General features: G+C 41.5%; 1 protein-coding gene across 5 annotated transcripts in view; it reads right to left on the bottom strand.

The window, feature by feature from the left end:
* The window catches only part of LOC309616851 (zinc finger protein 836-like), a gene marked incomplete at its 3' end in the record, with an annotated part of 476,825 nt that overhangs the window by 17,203 nt on the left and 435,450 nt on the right, over positions 1–24,172 (bottom strand). Inside the window, exons 5-6 of one of the 5 annotated variants that reach the window (XM_082368089.1) lie at positions 18,223–18,315; positions 11,217–17,857 (exon numbers count right to left, since the gene is read on the bottom strand). In XM_082368089.1, the coding sequence (XP_082224215.1) occupies positions 17,785–17,857; positions 18,223–18,315 (166 nt within the window). Of the gene's footprint in view, positions 1–939; positions 18,316–24,172 lie in introns of those variants that run through there. The other 4 variants (XM_082368096.1, XR_014237632.1, XM_082368097.1 and 1 more) reach the window with 4 other exon arrangements.

Raw genomic sequence — 24,172 nt, 5'->3', positions numbered from 1 at the left:
TAAATACTTTGAATTACAGACTACATTTTTAATTTGAAAATCGCCACCACCCAGAAAACAAATCTAAAATCACAGATGGTGGCCATGAGAGGCTAGGTGAAGTACTCCATAATGTGGTGATCTCAGCATTTATTTGGTGTAGGCAACTGGCCAACAGGGATCTTGATCTGACTCGAGCCTTTCCCCTGACAACACGTCCTATGGAACAGCCCACAGAGTCACAGCAAGTTTAAGTTCCTGTTATGACTGACTCCCCCAACTGCCCTTGTGATAACCACTTTCCCCTGTCACCCAAGGCTTTCGCCTGGTTCTTCTTTGGATGAGACATGCTTCCAACAAGGAAGCCTACCCATTCCTGTTTTTTTTGGTTTGCACTGACAAATGCAGCCTGAACCCAAGAAGCCAAAACATTTCATCCATGGACCCTAATGAAGGCACATGCCTCAGGGCATGCCCCATGCTCTCTGCCTGCACCCCACCTTGAATTCTGACGTGTTCCCTCCAGCTGTATCCTGTACCTCCTCCAGAACCTGTGAGTAATAAACACCTCCACTTCACGTTCCCTTGCAGTCTTTTACTGAGTTGCGGCTCAACAATCGGTATCAAGAGGCTCTAGTTAACAAATGCTAAATTTAAAAAGTCACAAGAGTGATATTAGACAATTGTATCAAATGTATGAAGAATAATTAACAGTAATTCTATACAATTATATTGTTCCTTGTTCTCTGTGTGTGTGTGTGTGTGTGTGTGTGTGTACACTCGGAGGTTTGACACAGGGAGGGAGAGGACAGTAGGAGAACCAGCACTGACCTGGCAGTAAGAAAGTAGCAACTACAGCTTCCCAAAGATGAGCCTCTGGGCTGCAGGTCACTGTACTGTTGCTGGCCCTCGGATTTTTGGAATAAATTTCCCTACATCCACGAAGTTACTGGCCTCTCTAATGAAAACATTCTGCCATTTGAAGTTTATACTCATAATTTCCGCTCAGGATTCAAATGAACTTACAAACTCTCATGGGGTCCAACACAGCCTCCATGCAACCCGTAATGATCCGCTCATCCTGCTATAAAATACCAGAAAACATCCCAAACTCTAATAAATCATGCCTGAGGGAAAAATACGTATGAAGACACCCAAGGAAACACTGCATGCAAAACACCATATTTTCATTCATAGTGACCACAGACCAAACACTGTCATCTCCAAAAACTACATAAAAGAGATGTACCTAGTGATGCACATGCCACAGAGAGACCCCACCGTTTCCCAAGGAAACACTCCAAATTCTCTCTTTCTTATCTTTTGTATCTGTGCATCTGAAACTTTATTTGCAACACAAAATACTAAAAAATACAAAAGGTAACCCACAAAATGATCTCTGAACTTTTCCCTGTATTACTCTAAAAATAGCACAGTGATTCCCTCCCCAGGCCCCCCCTGGACAAGGAAGGATTTATTACTTGCAGCAATTAATAAGAAGACCAGAGTTCTTTCCCAAAGCAGTGTCCTTGCACAATGATCCTTGATCTCCCAAAAGACTGACACAAGTCACTTGTGGAGTGGATGCGGTAGGGCACCCTCTAGCTCCATTGCCTGAGGACAAGGCACCCATCCTCCTGCACTGAAGGATTCCTGCAGGCTCAGCTCAGGGAACACATCTGACATTGGAGAAAAAATGTTTTTCTCTGCCTAAATCCACTGCCTTCTTTTTTCCCAAGATATGACCATGAACTATCCGAATAAACAAATGCAATGGAAACCTCAGTGTCAGCAGCTAGGTCCCAGGGAACCTGAGCTAAGACACTATGGCACCTCAAACCATGCAACGCACTCCACATCTATCCATAAACCTAATTCCAGGTGCTCCAGCCAGAAGTGAGACACCCTTCGCCAACAGCTCCACACACCCTTTGAGCCCACAAGGGACAGGTGCACACATCTTGATGCCCCGACTTGCGGCCATGTCTCTGCTGCAGAGCCCTACAGGTTTCCCTCCGATTTCCCCAATTTTCTACCTGTTCCCAACCACTCATGGGCAAACAAGGCTGAAAGACACAAGGACCTCTCAGTGAAGCCATCACAACAGGAATACACACAAGCTGCCACCTAAAGGACCCTGGCCATTCAGTATGAAGGTTAAGAAGTTGGCCCTCCTGGGAGAACTGACCAGCAACTGGGGTTGTTATGAAGTCCAGTTACAAGGGCATTTGAGTATAGTGAGGAAATCTCCAAGACAGATGGTTCCCAGGGTTTTTATCTCCTGTTCTCCCCACTCACAGGTAATTAAAAGATACCCTAGCTCATTGGGGGGGGGGGGCCTCCTACATGCCCCCTTAGGTTCCCAACATCTGCACCCTCAGAACAGTGAAATCACTATCCCTGACTCTGAGCAGATGAGCTACTGTTAAATCAAGGCTCTTGTCCAAGGTGGTGCCTGGCCCCTGGATGGGCACAGCCTGGAACACCTGGGGGCTACAGCGGGGCAGTGACACGGCACACTAACCATGGGGACAGCTCAGGACACTGCACGAGGACACCAGTTCTGTAGGGCTTTTTAGGACTTCCTACATCTTTTCCTCCCATCCTGGGAGGAAGAGAAACACGCTGCGCCCTTCAACGAACGGAAAAGGGGAAAGACTCCAAATGATCAATGGAGAAAGGCATTTCTGATGAGGGGGGTTGATACGGAGGCAATAAACCCTGGTGAATGTGACAGAGACTGGCTGGAGGGGATGGTGGGGCCCTCTCAGAGCCTAGAACTGAAGGAGGACAAAGGCCTGAGCCATGGTGACTTAAAGGCAAAAGGTTAAAACAGGAACTAAGATCTGACACAGAAAAGGCACCCCAGGAAGGACCCTGAGTCAGACCAAAAATGGACCAAACAAGATGACTGGCAAGAGACAACCCGGAAACTAACCCCATGACCATCAACCTGAGACTGCGAGCCACGTGACAGAGCCGTTCTCCTGGGTTCCCTTACCCTGCTGCTCTTCACCCAGGCGCCCCTTCCCAATAAAGTCTTCTGCTTTGTCAGTACGTGTGTCTCCAAGGACAATTCATTTCTGAGTGTTAGACAAGGGCCCACTCTTGGGTCCTGGAAGGGGTCTTCCTTCCTGCATCAAAAGGATGAACGCTACACATGCACATTTTTACCAAGTGGGCTGAACAAACTAAAATTAATCCAGAATTACAGTGGCCATTATGAGTATCATTCCATCTCCCCAGACTCGTTTTCCTTTAGACTAAATTTGAAGACTGCAGTTCTAAAATTAAACAAGACGAACAGTATATTTATTTTCACGGGTACCTGGAAGCTTCCAAACAGGAACAAAATTCTAAAATTGCCTCTTTGTGAAACACTTTCTGAACTGACCAAACCAACCAAAAAGCCAGAAATGAACAAAATAGCTTCTGAAGCCTTATGCTACTAATGTTTTCCTCCCCCAACTTGACAACCTGTGTGTTTTCTCACAACCCTTTGTTTCAGACTCCACCATACAACGGTGGGAACCTTAGCAGGGCAGGAAGGATTGAACACAGTAAACTCTTACACAGAGACCAGCAAGGTAGTTTTCCCACACTTTCCTGCAAGTCACTGTGCTCTCTGGTGAGACCCTCAGCTGGACCCGACGATCCCCTGCAGGTCACAGACCAGCCCTGATCCCTCCCCACGCAGAGCAGAGCCCCTCAGCCTCAGCCCAGATCTCAGCCCTCAGGAATGGGGGGACTCAGTCATGATGCTCAATGGTACACACAGATTAGAACATACTGGAGATCCTTAAATATTATTCATTAAAGTTGGGCCCCACCCTGATAGCATGAAAGAGGATCTCTGGTCAGGCGGCACACATGTATTTACAAAATGCCTCATCCATCTAATGTGAAGACTGCACTGAGCACCACTGATGGACAAACTGATCATGAAAATGTGGTGTGTATATATATAGAATGCAATATTGCTCAGAAATGTTGCCATTTGCAACAACATAGATGGCTCTAGAACGTACTATGCTAAGTGAAAAAAGTCAGACAAAAACAAATACCACATGGTTTCACTTATATATGGCATTTTTTTAAAAAAAGTGAAATACAGTGAAGAGAGACTGGTAAAACAAACATATGATTTCGAGAAAGGGGTAAAGGGGTGAGATAAGAGGGGCATTATTTCAGGGACTTCCCTGGTGGTCCAGCGGCTAAGACTCCGCGCTTCCACTGCAGGGGGTTCGGTTTAGATCTCTGGTCAGGGAACTAAGATCCCACATGCCAGGCGGTACGGCCAAAAGAAAAAAAAGTTAAGAGGGTCACATTTAAAACTGCACAATAGATAGGTCACAGTGATGTAATATACAGCATAAAGAATATGGTCAATAACATCATAATTTGTTTGGGGACAAGAAGGCTACTAGACTCATTGTGGTGATCATTTCATAATGTATACAAATATTAAAAGTGTAGGGCTTCCCTGGTGGCGCAGTGGTTGAGAATCTGCCTGCCAATGCAGGGGACACGGGTTCAAGCCGTGGTCTGGGAAGATCCCACATGCCGCGGAGCAACCAGGCCCGTGAGCCACAACTACTGAGCCTGCGCTTCTGGAGTGTGTGCTCCGCAACAACAGAGGCCGTGATAGTGAGAGGCCCGCGCACCGTGATGAAGAGTGGCCCCCGCTTGCCACAACCAGAGAAAGCCCTCGCACAGAAACGAAGACCCAACACAGCAAAAAATAAATAAATAAATAAAATTTTTTTAAAAAGTGTATAGTGCACCTGAAACATTATATTGTACATCACTTACATTCCAATTAAAAATAAAAAGAGGGAATTCCCTGGCAGTCCAGTGATTAGGACTCGGGCTTTCACTGCTGAGGGCCCAGGTTCAATACCCGGTTGGGGAACTAAGATCCCACAGACCATGCAGTATGGCCAAAAAAACAAAAAAATTTTTTTTAAAATAAAAACAAACTCCATTGTGGAGAGATACCATATAAAACTAATGTATGTGGCAAAGCCAGGAACCAGGGCTCATACCTCACTTGGTATCAGAATATACATTTTTGAGAAAAAACACACAAATATATGGCAAAGCTGATCCAAATTTTAAGCCTTCTGGAACATAACAGAATTCTTTCCAGAAATTTGACAAATGTAATGAGTGTGATCAACTTTGTAAACAATACACAGTTTTGTGGTCATGAAAGTATTCATATAATATGGAAACAGTACAAGTGAGTCAAGGTCTTTCAGCAATTACCTCAGCACACACCACGAAGAATTCATACTAGACAGAAATGACAAATGTAATGGAGATAAATGTTCAAACAACGCTCTCAATGGACTTAACGATAAGAAAATTTACACTCAGGGGAACTAGGTTCATTACTTATGAAGATCAACCAAGATCAGATAGGACTCGGCATTTCACTGCCATTGCCTGGGTTCAATCCCTGGTCAGGGAACTAAGATCCTGCAAGCAGCATGGAACAACAGGAAGAAAAAAAAGAAAGGCTACTTAAAAAAAAAAACAAAAACTAGAGACTGTCATACAGAGTGAAGTCAGTCAAAAAGAGAAAAACAAATACCGTATATTAACGCATATATGTGGAACCTAGAAAAATGGTACAGATGAACCCATTTGCAGGGCAGAGATAGAGACAGAGATGTAGAAAACAAATGTATGGACACCAAGGGGGGAAAGTGGTGGTGGGGTGGGGTTGGTGGTGTGATGAATTGGGAGATTGGGATTGACATGTATACACTAATATGTATAAAATGGACGACTAATAAGAACCTGCTGTATAAAAAAAAAACAACTCATGAGATGGTATCTATCAATGAAGCAAGGATACCTGTGGAAAAACCTAATTATCTGCATATTATTAAATGTTTTTATTCAATTATTTGAAGTTTCTTGAAAACGGTGTATTCTTATTAACGACCTATAACCTGAAGTTTGAAATCTGCTGTTATTCTTTCGTTACTTGCTATTCTTTTATCACCATGATGGTCTTAGGGAAGGGATGGGTAAGATGAAAGGACCTACTTCATTAGGTGGGATTTATTCATATCCAGCTTACTGTGAAAAACTAGGACACTCATTTTAAGGTGCAATGTTATAAATAAACTTGACAGCATGGGGAGGGGCAGAGTATAGATATAAAACTATTATCTAAAATATAGTGGTTTTTGTGGTCATTGCCCCTTCTCTAGATTTGCTATGACTGAGGGCTATTGCTGATGATTATAGGAAAGAGTTACTCTACCAGATGATCGTGAAACACAGTACAACTGGACACTGAGAGAATGAAGTTTTCATGAGTATCATGATGGTAGAAAAAATGGAGGGGAACAATGTTCTTCTGTCCTCTTAAAAAGGAATAGCTGTTGTATATCATTTATTAATGAAAATTAGTATTATTTCTAAACACTGAAGACACAGTGTTACAGAAGTTTAATGAAAGGAACTAGAGTAAAGCATGCTTGTAAGGGATTCAAAAATTAATGTAATGTAATGTAATCTTTCCTTTACAATCCTGAATGAGTCATAAGCTTTCTATTGACCCCAGTGTATCCCACCTCTTTGGGGCACTTCATAATACATAATACATCGTTAGGCTCTCTAGGTTGAGGGGCATCTAAACAATTTCTTTCCACGTTATATACAAAACGACGTTCAACTTTGGAAATATATGTTCATAATCTGCATTTGACTTATGAACTCCAAAGTGTACCCCTGATTATTTCTGGGGCTACTATGAAAATATCAAGTCACTGGAACTTCAGATTCAAGCTCCCTACAAACTGCCTCTCCTTACCTGAATATACACAAGATTATATTTCTACACGTTTTTTTTAGTGCTGAAGTTAGACCCATGGTTTGCATATCTACATGAAATGAAAACAGAAATATAGTAAGCATATAAAAACTATGAGGAAATAAAAGAACATTTCATAAATAAGGATTAAAAGGACACAATCTATCATTTGTGCTTGCAGTGCTCAGAGAAATAACTGGAAAAGATCAAGGTTCATGAGTTTCCTCTAAGAATGAACAAACACAATGGGATTTATAAACTAGAAATTTCACGTATGCACTCTCCAAAATATTTGTTGGGTTTTTTTTTAGGTTTTAAAAAAAAATACATTTATTTATTTATTTTTGACTGTGTTGGGTCTTCCTTGCTGCGCACGGGCTTCTCATTGTGGTGGCTTCTCTTGTTGTGGAGCATTGGCTCTAGGCACGCGGGCTTCAGTAGTTGTGGTGCACAGGCTTAGTAGTTGTGGCTCGCAGGCTTTAGAGCACAGGCTCAGTAGTTCAGGTGCACGGGATTAGTTGTTCTGCGGAATGTGGGATCTTCCCAGACCAGGGCTCGAACCCATGTCCCCTACACTGGCAGGCGGATTCTTAACCACTGAGCCACCAGGGAAGCCCTATTTGTTGTTAATTTGTACTTTTGCTTTTTTTTTTTTATTAATGAATTTATTTATTTATTTTTGGCTGCGATGGGTCTTCACTGCTGTGTGGCTTTCTCTAGTTGCTGAGTGGGGGCTACTCTTCGTTGCGGTGCGCAGGCTTCTCACTGCGGTTGCTTCTCTTGTTGCAGAGCTCCGGCTCTAGGCACGCAGGCTTCAGTAGTTGAGGCTTGTGGGCTCTAGAGCGCAGGCTCAGTGGCTGTGGCTCACGGGCCCAGTTGCTCTGCGGCATGTGGGATCTTCCTGGACCAGGGCTCGAACCCGTGTCCCCTGCATTGGCAGGCAGATTCCTAACCACTGCGCCACCAGGGAAGTCCCTGTACTTTTGCTTTTTCTGCTGGAAAAAGATGGAACCCCACACAAAGTTTAGTTTGGAGGGCTTTCTGGGGAGACCAGGGTGGACCAAGTTGTTCCCAAAATGGCTAGAGAAAGCAGAGAATGGTGATGTTCTTGCGTTACGGTGGATACAAGACTGGGCTGTGGTGATGGTATTTGCTTGTGGTGTGAACCTACAAGTCCTGCCAAGGGATGGAGCGCTCAGGCTTTATTATCAGCCTGCCCTGATAACATGCACAGAAGAGGAAGAGCTTGTACCGAGTCTTAAAGGTGTCTGTAGTCAGACCTCAAAAATGGAGTCAGACTCACAATGTTTTGGATTCATTTTGTACCTCTGCCCTCCAGAAAAACAAGAGCATAAATCTATGTTGATTTAAGGCATTTAGTTTGTGGTAAGTTGTTACAGCAGAAATAGAAATTTTAAAGAAATGATGTATATGGAAAATCAAAAGAATCTACAGAAATTTCTAGAAAAAGTATACAATGCAAGGTGTCAGGATACAAGTACCCCACTCAAAAATTTATTGAAATTTTATACAGTAGCAATTTACAAATGAATACTGAAATAAAAAATGTAATATCTTCTTTAAATGCTCAGAAAAGTAAAACTAGAAGAAAAATGTGTAAATCTAACAAAACATGGACTTTTATATGGAAAACTACAGTAGTCTGAAAGAAATCAAAGATGACATTTCATTTAGGTCATTTTAGAGAAACATACCACAGTCAATGAATTGCTAGAGAAACATACCATATTCATTGAAGGTAAGACACAACGTAGAAATGATGACAAATCACCTCAAACTGACATACAGGTTTAACGCATTTCCAAACAAAATTTTTGAAGATACAAACAAGATTTTTCTAAAATAAATATGGAAAGGCAAAAGAAATAGAAGAGCTGATATATCTGAAAAATACTGAAGTGGTTGGAATCACTCCACACGATAAGATTTATAATACAGTGACAGTAATCAAGACTGTGTGGGATTTCTCGAGTGACAGACACATAGACCAACAGAACAGAATGAGGAAACCAGAAACAGCCCCACAGGAGTACAGTGTACCCTTGAACAACACGGGTTTAAGCTGTGTGGATTCACTTATACATGCATGTTTCCCAAAACACACTATCACAGTACTACAAGGTCACAACTCAGTTGAATCCAAGGATGCAGAACCACGGATATGGACAGCCAATATTAAGTTATACATGGATTTTTGACTACTCGGGACTCAACACCTCTAACTCACTGCACTGTTCAAGGGCCACTGTACTTCCAACAGATTTTTGACTAAGGTACCAAGGCAATTCAATGAATGAAGGATTTTCAAAAACTGGTAGTAATCAATAACATGTTCACAATGGGGGAGAAAACTCCATTTAAACTTCACACCTGTACAAATATTAGCTCAAAGGTAATCACTGGTTTAAAGGTAAAATTATAAAACAACAAGACATTTAGTAAAAACACTGCAGAATAAAATTTTGATACCCTATGGATAACTGCTCTTCTAAAAAACTGCTTACATATATTATCTGGTAAACATTTCCAAACATTAATTTTTTTACTGAAGTATAGTTGATTTACAACGTTCTGTTAGTTTCTGCTGTACAGCAAAGTGACTCAATTATACACATATATACACTCTTTTTTTTTTTTTTTAATGAGTATAGACAAACATTCTATTTCTGTTTAAAATCTTCACATTTTGATTGTGGGTTTTTTTTTTTTGGTTTTTTTTGTTTGTTTGTTTTTATTGAGGGGAGAATTTCTTAAATTTATTTATTTATTTATGGCTGTGTTGGGTCTTCGTTTCTGTGCAAGGGCTTTCTCTAGTTGCAGTGAGCGGGGGCCACTCTTCATTGCGGTGCGCGGGCCTCTCACTGTCGCGGCCTCTCCTGTTGCGGAGCACAGGCTCCAGACGCGCAGGCTCAGTAGTTGTGGCTCACGGGCCTAGTTGCTCCGCGGCATGTGGGATCTTCCCAGACCAGGGCTCGAACCCATGTACCCTGCATTGGCAGGCAGATTCTCAACCACTGCGCCACCAGGGAAGCCTACACTCTTTTTTATATTCTTTTCCATTATGGTTTATGCCAGGAGACTGGATATAATTCCTTGTCCAAACATTAATTTTTATTAGCCTAGGGTAAAAACACCTTGGGCAATTTATTTAAAGTGTTTTACAAGCATTTTCAAAAACCATATTGCACAATGGAACATACGTGTGCCACAGGTAAAGAAATGTAATAAATTATTAGCATGAAGAAAACTGTATTGTTTCCTAATCAAGAAATCAGGAGTTTCAAGAGTAAACATTCGCTGTTTTGTTCAACAGTCTGAATCCATTTTATGACGTTTGACTACTGACAGCTTTAGGCAGCAGGACAACCTCTTCCTATTCTACCTATGTGGGCAAACTAATTTAAAAACAACAACAACAACAAAAAACCTGAGGACTCCCTCCTTTGATACAAACTGAAAATTCAAATCTCATCAAGTGATCTCCTTAACACAAGAAGCCATTGACCATTCCCTGTTCTCTTAAACCATTTTTTGAACACCTTGGAAGTCTCCACCCTTCCCATAGAAAGCTGAATTATATAACAAACATTCTCATAACACTTCAATATAAATATCAGTCTCAATAATCAAACCAAATTCTGTGTGGGGTTCCACCCTATTCCAGTGAATGGTCACAAGTGCAAACCAGCAACAACAAAAATATGTCTTAAGGGTGAATACATGAAATTTCTAGTTTATCCACCAAACAAAAATGTCCCCATTGTATGTGGTTCATTTTGAAGAGAAGACTCATGAACATAGAGCCCAAAAATTATTTCACTGAGCACAATAAAGGACAAATATGATACTGATTTTTAAATTTTTCTATTTTGCATATGATTACTATTTTCCTACTTTCTCTTCATCTAAATCAAGGTGCATACCATGACGTTTATTTAGACACATAAAAGAACAAGAAAAAATACATTCATATACTGCATACTCAAGAATGGGGAGCAGGTATTAAGGAGTGTTTAAAAAAATAGCATTCCCAAGGTAGAGTAATGCTGTAATGTTCTGTTCAGTATGGACTGTCTGATGATAAGTAGGATGTGAGCCCCGAGTGAAGGTTTTTCACATTCATACATTCATGAGGTAATCTCCAGAATGAATTCTTTGGTGAATACATTCCTTGTCAAAAGGCCAGGCCACAATAATTACAATTACTGGTTTCAATCAGGAATGAAATTTCTAATAAAGCATAAGATGGGGACACCTGCTAAAAGCCTTGTCACATCACTACATTATTAAAGTCTCTCACCTATATGGATTGCCTGATGGCATTAAGTCAGGCTTGAAAGCACACTGAAGAATTTGACATGCTCATTACATGTCTAAGACTGCTCACCATTATGAATTCTCCGAAGACTTGAAAGGGTTGAACTCTGACGAAAGACCTTGCCACGCTCATTGCATTTGTAAGCCTTCTCACCATTATGAATTCTCTGATGACGTACAAGGTTTGCATTTTGACTAAACACTTTGCCACAATCATTACTCTTTTTTTTTTATTTATTACTCTTGTAATTTGCTCCATTATGTATTTTCCAATGAATTCGAAGTTGGAGGTTTTGACTAAAGACCTTGGCACACGCATTACATTTGTAAGGTTTCTCTGCAATATGAATTTCTTGATGCCTTGTAAGGGTTGTCTTCTCACAAAAGACTTTGCCACACTCATGACATTTGTAAGGTTTCTCTCCAGTAAGAATTCTCTGAAGAAGAATGCAAGGACTGAATTTCGATTAAAGACTCTGCCACACATGTCACATTTATATGGTTTGGATCCTGTATGGATTATTTGATGATGCCAGAGAGTTGAGCCATGATGAAAAGTTTTGCCACACACATTACGTTTGTAAGGTTTCTCTTCAGTATGAATTCTCCGATGAATTGCAAGGTATGAATTTTAAACAAAGACCTTGCCACATACATCACAATTGTGTAATTTCTCTCCTGTATGGGTTATCTGATGCCTACTGAGGTATGAGCCCTGAGGAGCAGTTTTAGCCACACTCATTACATTTGTAAGATTACTCACTATTATGAATTGTTGGATGACTCGCAAGGTTTGTGTTCTGACTAAAGACTGTGACACACTCATTACATGTCTAAGGTTTCTCTCTAGTATGAATTTCCTGATGAAGTCCAAGGACTGCATTTTGATGACTGACTCTGTCACATACATCATATTTATATGGTTTTGCTACTCTATGGATTACGTCATGCCTACTGACGCCAGAGGAAGAAAGAAAGGTTTTCCCACAGACACTACATTTTTAAGGGTTCTCCACAGTATGAATTCTCTGATGAGTTACAAGGTCTGGATTTTGACTAAAGACCTTGGCACACACATCACATTTATGTAATTTCTCTCCTGTATGGATTATCCGATGTCGACTGAGGGTTGAGCTCTGATTAAAGGTTTTACCACAGTCATTACATTTGTAAGGTTTCTCTCCAGTATGAATTCTCTGATGAACTGAAAGCTTTCTTTTCTGACTAAAGACCTTGCCACACTCATTACATTCGTAAGGTTTCTCTCCAGTATGAACTCTTTGATGAATTACAAGGTCTGAATTTTGACTAAAGACCTTGTCACATACATCACATTTATGTAATTTCTCTCCTGTATGGATTATCCAATGTCGAGTGAGGATTGATCTCTGATTAAAGGTTTTACCACACTCATTACATTTGTAAGGTTTCTCTCCAGTATGAATTCTCTGATGAACTGAAAGCTTTCCTTTTGTACTAAAGACCTTGCCACACTCATTACATTTGTAAGGTTTCTCTCCAGTATGAATTCTTTGATGAATTACAAGATCTGAATTTCGGCTAAAGACCTTGTCACATACATCACATTTATGTAATTTCTCTCCTATATGGATTCTCTGATGACTCCTGAGATTTGAGCCCTGATGAAACGTTTTGCCATACTCATTACATTTGCAAGGTATTTCCCTGTGTGGGCTCTGGTCTTGTGTCAGTATTGAAGGATGCATAAAATATATATTAGAAATGTTGGTTTGGACAGGAGGAGAAATTCCTTCAACTGGTGAAAATGAGGAAGTACTGTTGATACTCTTATTAGCTTTATTAAAATCATCAATTTTCTGTTTACTTTTAAACATATGCAGTTCATCCTGAAGGCTTAACACAAGTCTATTTCCAATATGGTTGTTTCCCGCATCCCTTCCACCATGTTGACTTCTTCTATCAGTGACATTTTGGTTATGGGATGTAGGGATATTTCTGTAATTTCTTTCATCATGTCTCCACTGAAATCCAAAGTCAAAGATATTCTCCTGTATTTCCGAGAGGTAAAAAGGCTTGATTTCCTGGATTTCATGTCTTCTCAAAATCACTGTTTGGAATACTCCTCCTCTATCAATGTTTGATTTTAGTTGTAATTTCCTTATCACGTGTATATGAGAAATATCTACAAGATATAAAGAACCATACATTTCCTATTCATTACACTGCATGAATAAATGTTTCATGTTGAATATATGATATTAAACAAAAGTAACACTTTTATCAGAGTTATGAAACTTTTCAACCATGATGTTAAATTTTTGAAGAACAGTAAAGAATAGGATTCTTCACTACAGAAAGAGTGATTACACGTAATTCAAATTAAGTTCAGCGTAGCATCGTTTCAAACACCGTGACAAAAACATTCAAATGGAAAAACTTACATTAGCTCTCAAAAACGGGTATTTTCCACTGTGACCACAAAGCACATACCAACTAACAGTAAATATACCAAGACCAGAAGTTTAAAAAGGAAATCTTAAGGGAGATGCAAGAAGAAGTGAGCTGTGTAACTAATACTGCTATTCAAGCATCCCTGCTGGAAATGGTTTCTGAGTCATCACAGCTGCACATTTTGATTTAGGTCATCTACTGAAAAAGTTTTTCAATGGATGAAAGGGAATCATTTTTACAGTGTGAGTAATGAGGAAGGTGGAGGGATGGATGATGAAGTGCTGTGGAAACTGGGGAGATCAGGAGAACAACTTAAATACGTGACCAAACGACAGTGATTCTAACCACATCAAGAGACAATGTAAACGGACTTCCCTGGCGGTCCAGTGGTTAAGACTCTGCGCTTCCAAAGCAGGGGGTGCGGGTTCCATCTCAGGTCAGGGAACTAAGATCCCACATGCTACGGGGTGTGGCCAAAAATAAATAAATAAATAATACAAAAAGAGAGAGAGAGAGAGAGAGAGAGAGAGAGACCATGTAAAGAAAGACCAGGACTGATACCAGGACTGAGTGGAGGAGAGGGAATAATAAACATGGGGTATCATAGCTTGTGATTGCATATATGTGTGAATAAAACTGTACGAGGCAACTAAAAATAATGAGGTTAAAAGAAAAGAAGAGGACTTCCCTGGTGGTGCAGTGGTTAAGAATCCACCTGCCAATGGAGGGGACATGGGTTCGAGCCCTGGTCCAGGAAGATCCCACATGCCGCAGAGCAACTAGGCCCGTGCGCCGGAACTACCAAGCCTGCGCTCTACAGCCCGCGAGCCACAACTACTGAAGCCCACGCGCCTAGAGCCCGTGCTCTGCAACAAGAGAAGCCACCGCAATGAGAAGCCCGCGCACCACAAGGAAGAGTAGCCCCTGCTCGCCGCAACTAGGGAAAGCCCACGCGCAGCAACAAAGACCCAACGCAGCCAAAAATAAATAAAGTAAATAAATTTATTAAAAAAAAAAAAAGATACCTGCACTCCCACGTGCATAACAGCAGTAATCACAATGGCCCAGGCATTGAAACAACCTAACTGTCCAACAGATGGATGGGGAACAAATCTGGGAGATACACAGAATGCAATTTCATTTACACATAAAGAAGAAAAAAATCCAGCTATTTTTAACAGCACAGATGGACAATGAGGGTATATACTCAGTAAAATTATTCAGAGAAAAAATAATACTGAATGATCCCATTTATGTGCAAAATATATTTTTTTAAAAAGAGGCATGTTGGGACTTCCCTGGTGGTCCAGTGGTTAAGAATTCGCCTTCCATTGCAAGGGACGCGGGTCCGCTCCCTGGCTGGGGAACTAAGATCCCACATGCCAAGAGGCAAATAAGCCCAAGCGCTGCCTCAACTGCGCCCGCGAGCTCTGGAGCCTGCCCGCCACAACTAGAGAAGCCTGCGCGCCACAATGAAGACCCAGTGCAGCCAACAAAAAAATAAACACATAAATAAAGTAAAATTTAAAAAAGGGGCATACTAAGAGCAACTTAGAGTAGAACAGCTGTTACCAAACTCTGGTAGCAGAATGGGGAGATATTAGTCAAAGGAGTAAATGGCTGAGGTAGCAAAACAAGCAGACAGGGCTTGAGACAGCTCCTTGCAGGTTCTGAGGTGCCAGATGGAATGAAAGAGCAGCCAGTGTTTTCCCATCTCCTGATTAGGTCTTCAAAGAACACAAGATGGGGGTGGAACCCAGAAAGGCTCAGGGGCTGGAGTCTGGAGGCATCAGCTCTGATCTATATGGACTGAGAACGGAGCATCCAAGGGAATCAAGTCCAAAAGGAGAGCTGAGGGAGCAACAGACCCCTTTAAAACAACCCTGTTTACGCTCCTCAAAATCAAGCAGCAACAAGTTCACAGGGGCCAGATAGCCGAGTGCTGTATATCATGATAAAGACTTTGCCTTTGTCTTTGGTGGAGCTCCCACACCACTGGAGGGGGAAAGAATACATTTTACATGTTGAGGGACCGAGTGATAACTAAGGGAGAAGAAAAATTTCCTCTCAGACTTGACAACGAATAGATTTCTGTTTTCGCAAACAACTCTCCCATTTGGTAGAGTTTCCCAAACACTACTAATGCTGCAGTGGGTCTGGAAACATATTTCAGAAACTCATCCACCGCGTGCCTCCTTCTCAATGCAGAGGGAACAATGAAATATGCAGACGTCTAACTCTCTTCCAATAGGTACTGAATCAAAAGCACAGAGGTAGAGCACAGGGAATGAAATATTTTAAAAGTTTCTGCTTGGGCATTAGACACACTTAATCACTTAAAAAACTCCTGGTGTACTGCGAAGTGGCCAGATCATCTGAAGAAAGGGCATGTTTAAACTCCTGATGCTAAATCAAGAAGCTTTTCATGCCTCAGTCAACATGGCTTTGAGCTCAGTTAACCAAGGCAGGGGATTCCAAAAGGGAAACAGGGGAAAATGCAAAGATACCCTCCCGACCTTTGGAGGGAAGTTATCCTCACCCACAGAGAGCAGGTTCCTGCAGGTCTCCAACATCACGTCCCTGTACAAGGCCCTCTGAGCAGGGTCCAGGCATTCCCACTCTTCTGGAGAGAATTCGATGACCACATCATTCAATGTCAACTGTCCCTTAAATAAAAAAACATTTCACCAAGAGGACATGAGGAGAGTTCTTATTTCCATACAAAATGAGTAGAGGTAAAAGATCAATTAGATTGAAGTATGTATTCTGACAGATCCATGGAAAGGTATTTGAAGCTAATTGGGTGTCTAATTTTAACTTCTTATGCTTTGTCATAGAGATTACAATATCCTTCAAATAGATTTACCCTTCTCATTTTTGTGGGCAATACATGAAATACAAACAAATAAAAATTCAACACCGGGCTGTGCATGTGGAAGTGTTAGATATTATGTTCTATACACTGGGGGATAATCCTCCTCCTGGATGTGGAGGAGCATGAGTGGTGTCTTCAGAGATGACAGAGTCCACAGTGGCTTTATAAAGAAAGCTCAAAACCTCCAATTATGATGACGATAACAGCAGCAAAGAGGAACATTATATGAACACTTCCTACATACTATGCATTACTCTAAATGTTTTACATGTATTAACTTGTTAGCAACATCAAAGCTCATTAAAGAAAGATCTTTTCCCAATTTACAGAGGAGAAAACTGTGTCAGAGACACTCTGAAAAACTCGACTGAGTTCAGGAATCTAAGGAATCATACAGTAAGCACATGAACTTGGTTGGGCTATACCATGGTTGGGCTCTGGAACTGAAGCTTAAAAATCACAGAGTTAAGTAACACATAGAGCATTAAAACTTCACTGACAGATGATTACCTGAGAAAACTTTAAAGAAGTTCAAGGTAAACAACATGGAACAGCCTAAAAGTTCATTATATACATGTACACGCACACATACACACAAAACGTTAGTAATCTTATTACGATTTAAACCATGAACATGATACTGTAGAAAAAGTTCAAGGCCAGGGAATATATTAAAGATATAATATGAACTGCAAAAAGATATCTATAGATTTAAAATCATGATGTCTTTTATCTAAACCATGGACTTGCACATCCATGCACGTATACACACGTCAGTGATAAATTAACTGGAACGAGAGTGGTCTCCTGACAGATTTTCAGACTATTTTTTCATTATCATATCTATTCACGTGTATTTCAGGATATTTCTTACAGAAATGAAAATGTACAAACTGTACTAAACTGAGCTTCTCAACATGATTCTATAGTAGTCTGCTAAAAAAGAAAATAGTACAGACATTAAAAAAAAAATGAGAATACTTTAACTCCAATTTCAATAACTATATTCAAAAATATAAATATAAATCTGTCCATTTGAATTTATACAGATAGGCATTAACAAAGGCCAAAAAGGGTTTCTTTGTTTTTCCACTAATAAAACATTGATTCAAAATTAGAAAAATTTTTTTTAAAAATTAGAAAAGTTATTACTATTATACGTTATTTTAACAGATTAAGAATAAAATTCTCACAATGGTAAAGTAAAAAGTTTCTGGGAGAATTATAAAACATAACAAAAAGGAATATGGAAAAAATATATTGTTATTAAGAAAGAACGTTTCACCAATGTCATGATCAGAAGGAAAGGGTCGATGCATTCCCGCTGGAGTTACAGTGGCGTGAAGGGGGCTGGCCAGGGCTCCTGCCGTTCACCACGGTACAGGGTGCCTGAGCAGGGACCACTAGAGGAAGTAACAGGGGGAAAACAGAGAGCTAGAGCGAAAGACACATCTAAGGACAGGAAAGGCAAACAGCAAAAGGAAGGAAAAAGACATCCCACCCCACAGACAGCAAGAGTGACTGCACAATATCGGACAAAGTAAACAGAAAATCTGACATAAGAGACAAAGGACATTACGTAATCATAAAAGGGTCAATTCTCCAAGAAGATATAACAATTATAAACACGTACTGAGGGACGGCACTAGGTAAGGACGAATGCACAGGTGTCAGGAACAACACCTCAGAGTCAGAGAGGATCAGCGTGTCCAAAGAAGGGAATTTCAGGACAGATACACTGAAGAATCAACTGAGAACATGACTTCACCTGAGAAAGAGCCATTTCTTACTCCTTCTCTTTCCTCTTCCTCCTCTTCTTATGGGCTTCTTCCTCAGACCATGTGAGCCTTTAGAGGTCGATCTTCAAAGTTGAAAACAAGCTGTTTAATGCTTAGAATCAACACACCCCCTTCCTGAGTCACCACCACACACACAGGGAAGACCTCAGCATGTGGAACAGACAGTCCCCTGCTGCCCACTGTCCCAGGAGGGCCTCAGGACAGTAAACTCCCACACAGAGACCAACCAGTGAGTTTCCCCACACTTTCCTTCAGATCAGGCTCCCCTCCTGGTGAGGCCCTCACGTACACAGCAGCAGTGGGCACCTCAGCTGGACCCGACGACCCCCTTCAGGTCACAGACCAGCCCTGATCCATCCCCACGCAGAGCAGAGCCCCTCAGCCTCAGCCCAGATCCCAGCCCTCAGGAATGGGGGGACCCAGAGTCACGATGCTCAGTGAGGGATCCAGATTGGAACATCCTGGGGAACCTTAAGTATTATTCATGTTGGGCCCCAACCCAGCTACTTTAAAAGGCACCTCTGGTCAGGGGGTATAAAACATATAAAGATGCCTTACTCAAATCAACGTGAAGCCTGGGTTGAGCACCATCTAGAGGAGGTGAGCCCAACACACCTCACGCTTTCTTTTTCTTTTCAAGCACTACTGAGGTATAATTGATGAATAAAAATGGCGTAGATATAAGCTGTACAACGTGATTATTTGGCAGATGTACACAATGTACAATAATTATCAGCATCAAGTAATTTACACTTCCACTAACTCACAGTTACCATTTTGTGTCTGTGTAGTGAGAACACTAAAATTTTACTCCCTCAACAATTCTCCAGTATATAGTAACACACTATGATCAACCGTAGTCAGCATAGTACACAGAGATCCCCAGAACTTACTCATTTTACAAATGAAAGTTTCTAACCCTTGGGCAACATCGCCCCATTTTCTCCACCACCCAGCCCCTGGTAACAACCTTTCTACTCTACAGCTCTATGAGTTTTACATTTCTAGTTTCCACACAGAATTTATCTTTTTCTGTCAGGCTTATTTCACTGAGCATATTCATTCTAGGTTCGTTCATTCTGTCACAAATGATAGGCTCCTTCATTTTTATGGCTGAATTTTGTGTGTGTGTGTATATATATATACATACCTATATATATATATATATATATATATATATTTATATATTTATATATAAAATCTCTTCATTTTTCATTCATCAACATTATGGTTCTTTCTACAACTTGGCTGTTGTGAATAATGCATTAATGCTCATTGGAAGGCAGATATTGCGCTCAATATACTGATTTCATTTCCTTTGGATATCAAGCCAGAGGTGGGTTTGACAGATTGTGTCTGTTCTACATTAAATTTACTGAGAAACCACCATATTGTTTTCCATAATAGCCGTATCATTTACATTCCCACCAACAGGGCATTAAGTGTGCTTTGTTCTCTGTATTGGGCCTGTGTGTGTGTGTGTGTGTGTGTGTGTCTGTGTCTGTGTCTGTGTGTTGAGACAGATAAAGACAGGATAGTGCAGAAACAAGTATAAGCCTGGCAGCAAGAAAGTTAACAGCTATTTCTTCCCAAGGATGAGCCTCTAGACTTTAGATCACTGTGGTGTTGGGGCCCTTTGATTCTTGAAACAATCTTTCCAAACATGACAGGACTTTATGACCCGTGCTAGACACATACCTAGCAAAAGCTCCCTGCTCAAAACATTCTGCCATCTGACATAGAACTCATAATTTCCCGTACGGACACAAATAAACTAACAAACTCTTATGGGGTCCAACACAGTCTCCAGACACTCTCTTAATGATCCTCATAGAAAATACCAAATAACAAACCAAGCTCTTCATAACTCATGCATCAGGAAAAAACACATATGGAGACACCCAAGGATCAGCAGACCCCAAAGCCCATATTTTCATTTACAATGATTCCAGCACAAACACTGTCGTCTCCAAAACCTACCAATTAAAAAGATGTCTCCAATGATACACATGCCTCAGTGAGACCCCAACATCTCCAATGAAGTGCTCTCTTTTGTATCTTTCATAGCGCATCTGAACTATTCTTCACTCACAACCCAAAATGCTCAAAAATAGCAAAGGTAATGCGAAAAATGATCTCTGAGACTTTCCCTGTATTACTTGGAGGTTTACACGATGCTTCTTACCCTCCCAAAAAAGCCAACACACGTCACGGCTTAGAGTGGATTCCATAGGGCGCCCTCTAGATCCATTCCTGCGGTACCTTGGCAGCGGTCCTCCTCTACCCAGAGCTCCCTATGGGTGTATCTCAGGCCACAGCTCTAACAATACTGGGGGAAAATGGTTCTCTCTTTCTAAATCCACTGTCTTCATTCCTCCTCAGGAATGAAGGTGTGACCCAATGTAACCAATACATGCAAGCCTCAGTCTCAGCATCTATGCTACAGGGAAGCTGAGCTAGGAGCCTATGGCGCCTCAAACCCACAACCACCCATAAACCCATGTCATGATGCTCCAGACAGAATTAAGACATCCCTTGCCAATACCTCCCCACATCCCTTGATCCCACAAGGCACAGGTGCACACATTCACTGGGCTCAACTTGATGCCCACACCTGCGGCCATATCCCTCGTGCAGACCCATACAGGCTCTGCTTCCCTTTCCCGACTTCTCTATCGCTCCTCCATGCGAACACGAGGAAACGTGATAAATGGCACAAAGACCTCTCAGCAAAGATCTTGCAACCAGAACGCAGACGCTCCCACCCAAAGGACACTGGGCGTTCAGTATGAAGAGCAAACAGCTGGCCCCCTGGAGGATACTTGCCAGCAACTGGGGACGCTATTGAGTGCAGTTACACAGGCATGTGAGTTCAGTGAGACAGTTACAAAGGGAGAGCGTCCTTAAGTTTCTTGTCTCCTGTTCTCCCCACTCACATCTAATTGGAAAATACATTCCCTATTTAGGGCGCTCTCCTTCACATCCCCTTAGGTTCTGGACTTCTGCCCACCCTTAGCATCGTAAAATCACTACCCCTGACTCTGAGCGGATGAACTGCTGGAAGGCAAAGCACTTGTCAAGGTGGCAGCTGGTCCCCAGATGTGCAGAGCCTGGAACACCTGTAGCTACAGCAGAGCAGTAACGCAGCAGAATAAACATGAGGACACCTGACAACACTGCAAGAGGAAACCAGCTGTACAGGGCTCCTTAGGCCTCCCTACAGCTTTTTGCTCTGGAGTAATTAAGGAGGCACACAAGGTAAAGACCATAAGCGCTGAAATATCCAGAACAAATATGGGAACCATCCTCATCACCTACCCTGTTACCTTCGTATTCCCTGAGGAGTACTCAGCCCAATGGAAATTCCTAGCATCTGAAAACATCCCACGAGTGAGGCGTTGCAGTGACCCTGGGAAAAAGACGAACACCGTGTCCTTCGGTGGACGTTAAAGACAAGAGACTCAAAATAATCAATGGAGAAGTGCGTTTCTATTGAGGGTGACTGATACTGAGGCAATAAAATCTGGTTAACGTCACGGAGATTGTCGGGGGGTGGATGGCGAGCCATCTCTGAACTAAGACTTGAAGGAGGGTGTACGGCCAGGATCATGCTGATTCAAAAGAAAAAGGTAAGAGGAGCAACTAAGATCTGAAACATGAAAGGTGTTGGTGTTTGGGAACAGAGAAAAGATGAATGTGACCAGGACAGAGCGAACCAAGAGAACAGGGTCAGCTCCCAGGATGAGGCTGGAGACACCGGCAGGGCCCTGAGGATGACACAGGTCTGTGTAGCTACAGGAAGGAAACTGGATTTTGTCCCAAGGACAAAAAAAACCCAGTGGAGGTCTGAAGCCCAGGGGTTGACATAAACTACTTTCAGATTTACATTTAATGCAGAGAAATATGTCTGACTATGGTTTCTCAAACTATGAGGCTATGTTCCATTCTCAATCCTAGCATTTTTGCTTTTCATTCTAGGGTGACTGGGAACCGTGAAAAATTCTAAATAACACAGGACACTCTCACTAGAAAGAATTCCCACACACAGACAAACACACAATTTGGCCAATCACTTCAGGAGTCAATATTCCTCAGACTCACAGTTTCTGAGTCTAGACTCTCATCTCCATATTACAAGTGGGCTCCCTGAGGAGGCCCAGAGGGGAGACATGTCTGAGAAAGCCCAGGTTGAATCCAGAGAATCAGGTGGAACTAAAGTCTGAAATGGGATCCTGAAGGGCCAGTGGGCAGACTTTGTCCTCATCGCCTGTCGAATTTAAAACACCAGAACCAACCTTCATGTTCCTGACCAAAGGAAATTTCTCTTTCAAGGTCTGATCACACAGATATAATACTGAGTATTCAATTCTTCTTTCCAGAAGATCTCAGTAAAATATTTAAACATGCAGATTTGCAAAAATATAGCCACTGGTGAAGAAAACATTGTAAGGGGTCAGCTGAAAAATAAACTGTGAGCAAACTTCTTCATCATGAATAGATGGCTCTGTTGGAGGAAGGTTCCAAGCCAATCCAACGCATCCTTCATCATTTGCAAAGAACACTAAAGAGGGACCTGAGCAAAACATCTTCCTGTCATCTCACAGCTATTTTAACAGACCAAATAAAAGAGGAAAAAAACAAATATTAGACTAACTGGTTAAATTAGGTTTTGACTGTTAATGTAAAAGACCGATGACCTCTTTACCAAATACTAATCAAAATAGTCTAAAATTATTTACTAGTTATCAAAGAAGTTTTCCAATATATAAGATGAAGAGGAAAAGCACTCAGGCCTCGTATAAACCTGAATCAATAAAAAGAAATAATCTGTGAATTATTTTTAATCTAAAAATGCTGGTGTCGAAGTTTTTCAAAAATTGAGGATTTACCTTATTTAGAAAAGAATGACATGAGTAGACTACCTAAGGGAACCAAACTTATTCCAGAAGTTAATAATTACCTACAGGAAAGTAGAAATTGAATGGACTAAGATTTATTCCAAGCTACACAAAGAATTAAACGTAAAGAAACCAGAAAGAAAGAAGAAAATTCATTACAAAACCCAAAACTTTTAATGTTCCTTTAAAGAGGCACCACGTGGTGACAAAGCTAGTCATTTCTTGTGCCACTAGTCTCTCGCCTCTCCTCTACCTCACGCCAGGAAAATGGAAGGGGGTGACCCACAACTGTCTGGGTCAAGTCACTGCGCCTTGGCCGAACAGGAACTGCAAATGGAAGTTATCTTCTCTTACAAATACTTACAAAATACACAAACCTTTCACTTTTTGCACTTCCCATCCTCATCTGTCTAATTTAAGCAAATAAATTTTAATTCATTAGATTCTAAAGCTACAAATCAACATATCACAACATAATCATCTGTATCCAAACAACTCACCGCCCATCTGGACCCAGTTTCTCACCTCTACCTGCACTACTATGTGTTTCCATTTCATTCTGCTTATCTGTCTCCTATTTCATCCCTGTCTTTTTGTTCCCCTCTACTCTCCTGCTGTTTCTCCCCTCCTACTTCTCCCTCACCCTTGTCCTGCCCCACCCTGCGACTTCTTCCCCTTCTTGCTGCTTTCTCCCCAACCTGTATGATTGTCCTAAATATCCATGTGTTTCTCCATCTTTATTCCCAAACTCAGCTCCCTCTCCGATCTCCAGGTTACATTCCTTCTGTAACTGCTACAATGCCTTAGTCTGCACTCTCTGGCACCCCAGGTGGCTATGCCTCCTTCCTGCTTTCTCTCTTGTGCTCTTCTAGTCACTAGTTTTCCTCTTTCTCTCCCAGCACCACGGTCCTCTGAAGGGCATGGTTGCAACTCTTATGCTCTCCGCCCACTCCCTGTGTGAAGTGCCTCCCTCCTGCCGGTGATACAAGGCCCCTCTCCCTATGTTACTATCCCATCGGTT

Source organism: Balaenoptera borealis, assembly GCF_965194805.1.
Source record: "Balaenoptera borealis genome assembly, chromosome: 19".
NCBI classification, from domain to species: domain Eukaryota; kingdom Metazoa; phylum Chordata; class Mammalia; order Artiodactyla; family Balaenopteridae; genus Balaenoptera; species Balaenoptera borealis.
Note: the sequence above shows the minus strand (reverse complement) of the source record. Positions and strands in the feature narration are given on the sequence as shown.